Consider the following 8,516-nt stretch of genomic DNA (forward strand, 5'->3'; position numbering starts at 1 on the left):
GAGAGAGAGAGAGAGAGAGAGAGAGAGAGAGAAATCTCAGTGTGGAGTTTCTCCCAGGTTAGAATCCCCATCATGGGGCAATGGGGCATAGACTTATCTGAGGATGCTGAGGCCCACATCAGCTCGTAGAAAACCCCAGGGCTCCCGGGCAAGGGCAGAGCAGGAAAGGGGAGATGGGAGGAGGGGAGATGATGGAAGGGCTTTCTAGTGCCAACTTTGGCTGAAAATGGTGCCCGGGTGGACTTGAATCCAAAATGAATGTTATGTGGGCAGATGGAGGGTGGATAGATGAGTAGATCGATAAAGAATGATGAATAGAGCCGAAACTGGTTTGGCTCAGTGGATAGAGCGTCAGCCTGCGGACTGAAAGGTCCCAGGTTCGATTCCGGTCAAGGGCATGTACCTGGGTTGCGGGCACATCCCCAGTGGGAGATGTGCAGGAGGCAGCTGATCGATGTCTCTCTCTCATCGATGTTTCTAACTCTCTCTCTCCCTTCCTCTCTGTAAAAAATCAATAAAATAAAAAAAAGAATGATGGATAGAGAGGTGGATGGATGGATGGATGGGCAGATTGAGGGATGCATGGGTAGATGGATAGCAGAGGGATAGTTAGATGGATACATAGGTATGTGGGTGGCTGGATATTTGGGTGAACTAGTGAGTGGATGGTGGATGGAAAAATGGAAGGTGAACAGATGAATGAGTGGGTGTATCAGGAAGGCACCAAACCCTGATCTGCAAGAATGTAAAGCCTAGAATGAATGATGTCCCCAGACCTCAGAGAAGACTTACATCGGGACAACAAGTTGTTGAACTCAACTTGTCCAGGAGCCAACCTAGTTTACTAAGAACCTGCTGGTCCCAGTGCTCAATGCTGGGCAGCCATGGTCTCTGGCCTCAGGCAGGGACTTGGGGGAGTCCAGCCCGGGCGGTGGAGGAGGACACAGAGCTCTGACCTCCCTTCTGTCGGTAATGCAAGGTTCAAAGGTGCTACGCATCCCTGTGACAGTGGCCACTAATCCACTGGACACAAAACTAGACAAGGACTTGAGGAGCAAACACTCTGGATATAAACATTTAGAAGATGCAGTGGGAAAATCCCTCCTCAGACATTCCCTCCAAAGGGACATTGTTCAATCTTATGAGCCACATGTAGCCATTTGAGCCTCTGTACTCTGCCCTCTACCCTGTCATGTCCAAAACTTCTTAGGGACAGAGATGGCCGGCCAGGTGCAGGCTCTGTGTACACCCCTTCCCATCAGTATACTGCCAGGGAGAGTGCTGTGAGGAGTCCAAAGGGCAAGCCCACCAGCATGTGCAGGGAAAGCAGTGTCCAAGCAAGCAGAGGTGTAAGAAGCTGGGACCTCACAGCTGCGCGAGAACGCAAGGCAGACCCAAGTCAGCGGGAAGAAGGGGGTGTCTCAAGAGGTCTTGGGGCACCTGGTTAGTCTTCAGAAGATGGCGGGTTGAGGGTGCTTGTTACACAGACTGAGAGCCTGAGCAAGTGGCTGAGCAGGAGGCTGGGGGGCAGGCAGTGACCCCGCTTGGAGTGAAGCCAGGTCTCCCTGCACAGGGCACCATTGTCTCCTGTGCTGGAGCCCATCTGTCCCTGTGGAATGTCAATGGACAGCCCCTGGCCAGCATCACCACAGCCTGGGGCCCAGAAGGAGCCATAACCTGCTGCTGCATGGTGGAGGGGCCAGCATGGGACGCAAGCCACGCCATCATCACTGGAAGTCGCGACGGCATGGTCCGGGTAGGTGTGTCTGGGGTGGGAGGAGGGCGCCGTACAAGAATGTGTTCATCTTTATTCTGCTCCCTTCCTCCAAGAGTCTGAACCTGCAGGCTGCATGAGACCATTCCAGACCAGGTCCCTGTAGCAAGTGAGGGCAAAGACAAGGCTCTTTCCAATATGTGTGTACAATTTATAGAGACATACCCTCACATAATGAAATAAACATTTACCACAAAGTATGAAAGTTGAATGGCCAAATGCCTAAGAACATAGCCCAGTGCTAAAAAGAGATATTTGTAGCATTCATTAATCTATTAACCCACTTTCCCACTCATCTACCCATCCAACTATTTATATCTCTACCTACCCATCTATCTATCCATCCATTCATCCACCCATCTATCCATCCATCCAATAAAAGATCCACCCATCTACCCAACTATTTATCTCTCTCCTTCCTTCCTTCCTTCCTCTCTTTGTTCTTTCCATCCATATATCTATCCTCCCATCTACCCTTTCATCCATACATCCATGAATCTATTCAGCTACCCAATGGTTTGTCCAACTACTCATCCATCCATCCATATATACATACATCCATACATCCACCCAACCATCCATGTAACAGTCATTGAACTCTGGCTCTATGCCAGTCACTTTTTATAGGGCACACAGACAGTAATGATAAACAGGTCATTGTCCTCAGAGACTCATATTCCAGAAGAGGGGACAAGCAGAAAATATACTCATGTGGTTTGTGCTATCATTAGGATCATTGAAATGTGCTGGGGATCCTCTGAGGGGGGCCGTGGAGAGGGGGAGCATCAAGAAACCAAGAAGGGAAGGAGAGAGAAACATTGAGGTGGAAAGAACAGGATGGGATAAACAAAATACAGGTGATTTTTCTGTGACTGATGGGAAGGATGAAGGAATGAGTAAAGATAAAAAACAATTAAGAGGCACATTCAAAAAACAACTAAGAGGCACAGTCAAAAAATGAATTCTACATTTTATGAAAGGAAATGTTAATTGATTACTACAAGGTATTCAAGAAAATGCCCATTGAATTTTGTAAGCATTTAGGAAAGCTCGCTCCGTTAGCCTTGCCCTCAGAGGCCTCTACACTCAGTCTCAGAATCATCGTGGAGATGAGGCTTCAGAAAGCAGAACAGCCAACATGGTGGATATTCTGAGAGGAGAGTCCATTTATTTCCATCAGAGGAGGCGGCGTTTCAACTGATTTCCAAGGACAAGGGGGAGTCAGAGGGTCTGGAGGAGGCCACGCAGGTGGGGGCCAGCTGCCTGGACAGGAGAGACGAGGCTGAGGAGTCCCTTAAGGTCCCATCTGTGCTGAGGGGTGCAGGGTCTTTGCAGAGAGCAGGGTGTCAGGAGCTGGCTGCAGGGTGAGGAGGCCACAGGTCTGGGCTCCGTGGTGCATGGTCCACATGGTCGGCCAGAGGAGGGGGCTGGCTGAACATCAGGTGCTTTTCTTCATCCCCCCCGCCGCCCCATTGCTCAGCTTGGGAGCTGAGCTCCTGCATAGCCCAGAGCTCACAGAAGCATCTAAGCATGGAAGTGGAGGCTGGTCCTTGGCCTTTGGCAACAGAAGTCCAGATTCAGCAAGTGCAAGGCCTGAGTGGTCAGCCTGAGGGTACTGACAGCATGGCTCGGACCAGGGTCAGAGGATGGAGGCCCAGCTGCTGAGTGTGAAGGGGCCCCGGTGGGGTGGCAGCGGGACGAGAGGGCATTAGCTAAGTAACTTGGTTATAAACTGGCTGCTGAGCCTTGTCCTTGCAGGTCGGGGGGAGGGAGATGTACTATGAACACACAGGGGTGGAGAGGGAGCCATCCGAACTGCAGCTTGGCTAACACTTTGCACAGGGAAGCTGGAACCTAAGCAACCTTTTTTCCAAGAATTCATGAACATCAGCAGCGACAAGACACACTGCCTCCCGCTCCCCAGAGGGTCCCCGCTTCCCGCGGTGACGGAATGGGAAGGGCCCTGAGCCTGCAGAGGGACCACTTTCCCCGCCCATAGCGACTTTTCCTTTCGGCAGATTTGGAAGACCGAGGACATGAAGGGGTCTGTTCCTGGGCAGGTGGCACCGGAGGAGCCCTCGGCTCCACCCACCAGCCCGAAAGGTGAGTGCCCCACCAGGGGTGTAGCCAACAAGGCGCCTTTGCTGGCTCTGCCCTCTCTCTCTTGCCCCCTCCTCAGCCCCAGGGCTGCAGCTGAGTGAGAAGGAAGTGGCCATGTGCTTCTGGGTGACTTTGGGTGAGTTACTGGACCTCTCTGTGCCTCAGTTTCCTCCTTTCTTACAGCTGACATGGAGCCCAGGGAAAACACTGGGTCTCTCCGGACCTGCGAGGTGCTGGGGAGGCAGGAGCAGTTTCCTGCTGGAGGCTGTGGGGTGGGCAGCAGCATGGAGAAGCTCTGCCAAGTGGCGGCCTCGGCCTCAGCCTGCAGGGACCCTGAACTCTGGCGCGCGGCTTGGCTGTGTGAACGCGGAGGGGACGGGGGGCGGGGGGGATTGTCAGGGCCTCCTGAGCATCTGGAAGGGCCACACCTTGCAGTGCTTGACTCTCTCTCCAGCTGCCTGGATGGTTCCGCAATGTCCAACTCCCCAGCCAGGGCCTGGTCCAGCTGGAGAACCAGGCTCCAGGCAGGAGCAAGGAGGGGTCGTGCCATATCCCCAGGGAGAGGAAGGTCATAGGCCACAGCCAGCCCTGTTCATCCAGGTTCACCCCACCCAGCTCCCCACGCGAGTTCCTTAAGCCAGCTGTGAGGATCATCGGCATTGGCATCGCCCAGGGGGGTTATTAAATGCAGAGCCAGGTCCTGCGCCCAGCCCAGCCCCCAGGAGAAGGTTGGGGCTGTTAGGATTTCGTGTCTGTCAAGTGCCCAGGTGGCTCTTGGCACGCACCCTAGGATGAGAACCGCTGCTCAGAGCAGAGCCTCTTGGGGTTGGGGTAGAAAATGTGTCCCCCTGCTGCCACCATGGCGTCATTGCTGCGCCTGAGGGAGAGCAGACGCGAGCAGCCTCACCGGGCACACGGTCAGTGCATTCTCAGCCCTCATGGCAGCCCTGTGCAGTAGACGTCTCCATGACAGCTGCAAGAAAGGAGGCAACTGAGGCACAGAGAGGTCTAGTAACTGGCCCAAAGTCACCCAGAAGCACATGACCACTTCCTTCTCACTCCTGCCACCAGGGCAGATGTGACCACTGCCGGGCAACCTCCATCACAGCTAATGCCAGGGAGCCACGGTCCCCGTCTTCTCTGCCGTGAGCACAGGCACCAGCCTCATCCTCCACGCTGAGCCAGCTTAGAGCTAGCAGATGCAGGTGCAAGCGCATCAGCCTCAGCCAGTGCAGGTCAGGTGCTCATGATATTGCTCCAAACTTTGTCAGAAAGGGGCCAGGATTGGGCATGACACATGCATGTGTGCATTCGTGTCCCATGTCCTCAGGTGCCACAGGGGCAGGAGGACAGCTTTGAAGACAGGAGGGCGTGGCACCTGTGCGCATGTTCTCTGATTTCTGTCTGGAATCCGTTTACTTGTCAGTTGCAGCAGGACCTGCCAGTTGAGTACAGTTTACTTGAGGAGCCCCTCAGAGAGTTGGACTCAGTCTGGAATGTAAAAGTGCTCGGGGCATCTGGTTGCTCAGGCTTGTCCGCACATGCACACGCGTGTCCTGGTGCACAGGCTGCCTGCACACCCAGCAGCCACCTGGGGCAGCGGGCAGCTGCCTCCTTCCCGCCCAGACGCCAGCCGAGCGGCTTCACAGGGGCAGACGCAGCTGAGGTCTCTCCATCTCGCCTCCGCACTGAAGGAATTACTGTCTGCCCCCAAATGCGGTCATTAAAATGAGCGAAGTAACAATCATTGAGTTATATTTTTTGAAAAAACATTCTCAGCATTTAATTATTGGTTGTGGTGTGAGAGGATTTAGATAAGTTGATAAAGCCAACTTTATATAATTTATTTTTACTAGGCAATTAAGGGCTGCATTACATCCTGGCAGCAAGGTATTGTGGGGCATCTTATTAAGCATAAAGCCAGTAAACACTGATGAACAATTTTGCTGAACTAGGCATGCAATTTAGAAAGCAATAATACACAAATCCAATTTGGTCCACCACGGATCCGCGGCACGTCAGCACATGTAACTATCACAGCCGGCAAATTAAATTGGGACGGCCCTTTTTGCAACAGCACAGGCCAAGATTAAATATATTTTCCCCTCAATTTAGCAAGTTGCTGACCACAAATATAAATATGTGTGTGTATGTGTGTGTGTGTCCCTCGTGTGGGCGCACACGTGCATGTGTGTGAAGCCACTTGGGCTTGCTAACTGGCTCCCGCACGCTCCCCACAGGTCACAGGTGCGAGAAGAACCTTGCCCTGTGCAGAGAGCTGGACATCAGTGTTGCTTTGACAGGGAAGCCCAGCAAGACCAGCCCTGCGGTGACGGCTCTGGCCATGTCCAGGTAACCACAGCTCGGCTTCTGCAGGCCTCCAGCAGAGGGCGCTGTGGCCACCCCGGGGAAAGTCTGGGCCTGGCTCAGGCAGCCTCACTGTGGGACCCAGGAGGGCCCACAGTGTGCAGGACTCAGGTCAGGTGCCCATGCGGGGCCTTAGGAAATGTCTTATAGCACATACATGTCCCTGTTCTCTCTCATGGAATACCCATGAATCCACAAAGAAACCCAAAAGGTGAAAGTAAATTGCTTTGTGATTTTATCCTAAAGAGGGCCTTTTCCTGAGGCCACTGCTGATTGCAATGTTTATCCTATTAATGCCGGGAGGGCTCTGACCCCATGCAGAATAGCCACATGCCAGAGGCCACAGGGCCCTGCTGCATCTCAGCACTGGAAGCACCTGGGGAAGCTGGAGTCAGGGGCAGGCTCGCGGTGCGGGACTGCAACCTCCATGCTGGCCATTTCCTGGCTGCAGCTGGGATAAGCTTCCTCTCACACGCCTGTCTCTTCTTTCTCTTCCCAAGAAACCAGCCCAAGCTCCTGGTAGGCGATGAGAAGGGGAGAATATTCTGCTGGTCCGCAGAGGGGTAGGAAGGAAGAGATGGCGGCGGCCCGGGGGCAGCAGCCGTGGCAGCTGCAGGAATGAAGCTGTGCCTGGGCGACTCCCCTCCCGGGACCTCGGCCTTGCCCTGCACCATCGTGGGCTTTTACAGATGGTAGGAGCTCGGAGCTCTGTGAACAGCATGCTGACAACACCTGCTCACCAATTACATAGGATCGCCTTTCAAAGAGCTTCTTGCACTGAAAAAAATGGGGTTGCCTACTGAAAACTAGTGGGAAATACTGTATTGTCTTTATTTTATTAAAATGACTATTTTCCGAGTGTAAGCACTCCTGAGTGTGACGTCGCCACCCTCTCCAGGCAGCCTTTGCATCTCTCTCCTTAGGAAGCCCGAGGCTCAGGGAAGCCTCCCTCCTGCCTCCTTTGTCAGCCCCTCCAGTGGTCTTGCCTGCCTTGCCGGGCCTCGCGGGGAGTGAGGGGCCTCACTCAAGAGGCTTCTGTGGATGAGGCACAAGCCCCAGACCTGAGGCTGCCCAGTGCAGGCACAGGGCAGTCCGCCTGCAGGGCCAGCCCATGTAGGCCTGCCCGCTCGGCTCTGTACCCCCAACGGTGGTGTCCTGGCCAGGCCCTGGCGTGGCAGGCTCTTCCCCAGGCCAGTCCTTCTGTGGAGGCCAAGGGCCAGGGTCCACATGGTGATTAGAGCTGGAGCTGCTCCTGGGAAAACTTGGATGCCAGGTGACCCCTGCTCTCCACTGAGCACAGGGCCCTCCGAGGAGTTCTAGTCCCTTTGTGCTGGGTCACTGTGGGCTGTCCTTGGGCTTGGAGGGCCTCCCCTCAGGTGATTGTCCTCTCCCAGCAGCCTTCAGAACTCCTAAGGGACACACAGCTGCTCCTCGAGGACGCCCAGTTCAGGCAGTGCACAGGGACGAGGTCGCCAAGCTCCTTAGCGCCATCTCCTCTCCCTCGAATTCTCCTCTAGGGAATCCTGGTCATTCCCAGGTTCCTATAAGCCGTGAGACCCCGCTAATCTAGCTCAGGCCTGGGGTGGCAGGAAAGGGCTGGTGTCTGATGGCTCCAGGGGCAGAGTGCCAATTTAGAGATAAATGAGGAAGTAGAAGTGGTGTATAGCTATGTCCAGAACAGTGACGAGGGCGGTTAGAAAGCAGGGACCTCTCTGTAAACCTGGAAGTACCTGCAAAGAGAAGGTGGTGGAGGAGACACAGCTCCGGGTCAGGGCGCTGTCTGCAGGCGCTATTAGCTCACACGCCTTTCAGCCTCCTTGTTTGTCTAGGCTGCCGAGGACGGCCCCAAACTGAGGAGCAGAGAGCACCCCTCCCTGGGAAGGCCAAGAACCAGGGTCATAAACCCAAGGCTGGCTGCTGTCATGCTCCAAACGCAAGACACAGCGCTGGCCCATGTGGACGGTGTGCTGGCCCAGAGGCTCTCTCGGGCACGTTCACTCAACAAGCCTTTCCGAGCACTGGCCTTGGCTTCCCAATATCATGGCAGGGAGGGGGAACAGCGTCGGGTCTTGCTGCAAACAAGGGTGACTTGAGGGGAAGAGCTGTAGGGGAGACATTCATGCCCTGGAGAAGGTGAGATCCCCGGCTGGGAGATGACGCCAGCTCTCATAGCTCTGGAGGCCAGGCGGCTGAGGTGACGGTGTCAGCAGTGTCTTTGTCCCTCCTTGGCTATAGATGGCTGTCTTTTCCGTGTCCTCACACGGTCTTTCCCTTG

At 54.5% G+C, this 8,516-nt stretch overlaps 1 protein-coding gene across 1 annotated transcript in view; it reads left to right on the top strand.

Annotated features, from left to right (window-relative positions):
* WDFY4 (WDFY family member 4) overlaps positions 1-7,100 on the top strand; it is a 258,657-nt gene extending 251,557 nt beyond the window's left edge. Inside the window, exons 59-62 of the mRNA XM_006757129.2 lie at positions 1,574-1,756; positions 3,793-3,877; positions 6,115-6,226; positions 6,742-7,100. Coding sequence (XP_006757192.1) covers positions 1,574-1,756; positions 3,793-3,877; positions 6,115-6,226; positions 6,742-6,808 — 447 coding nt within the window. The 3' untranslated portion in view covers positions 6,809-7,100. The remainder of the gene's footprint in view (positions 1-1,573; positions 1,757-3,792; positions 3,878-6,114; positions 6,227-6,741) is intronic.
* Positions 7,101-8,516: the final 1,416 nt, after the last annotated feature.

The sequence above is a fragment of the Myotis davidii genome, unplaced genomic scaffold (genome assembly GCF_000327345.1).
Source record: "Myotis davidii unplaced genomic scaffold, ASM32734v1 scaffold854, whole genome shotgun sequence".
Taxonomy (NCBI): Eukaryota; Metazoa; Chordata; class Mammalia; order Chiroptera; family Vespertilionidae; genus Myotis; species Myotis davidii.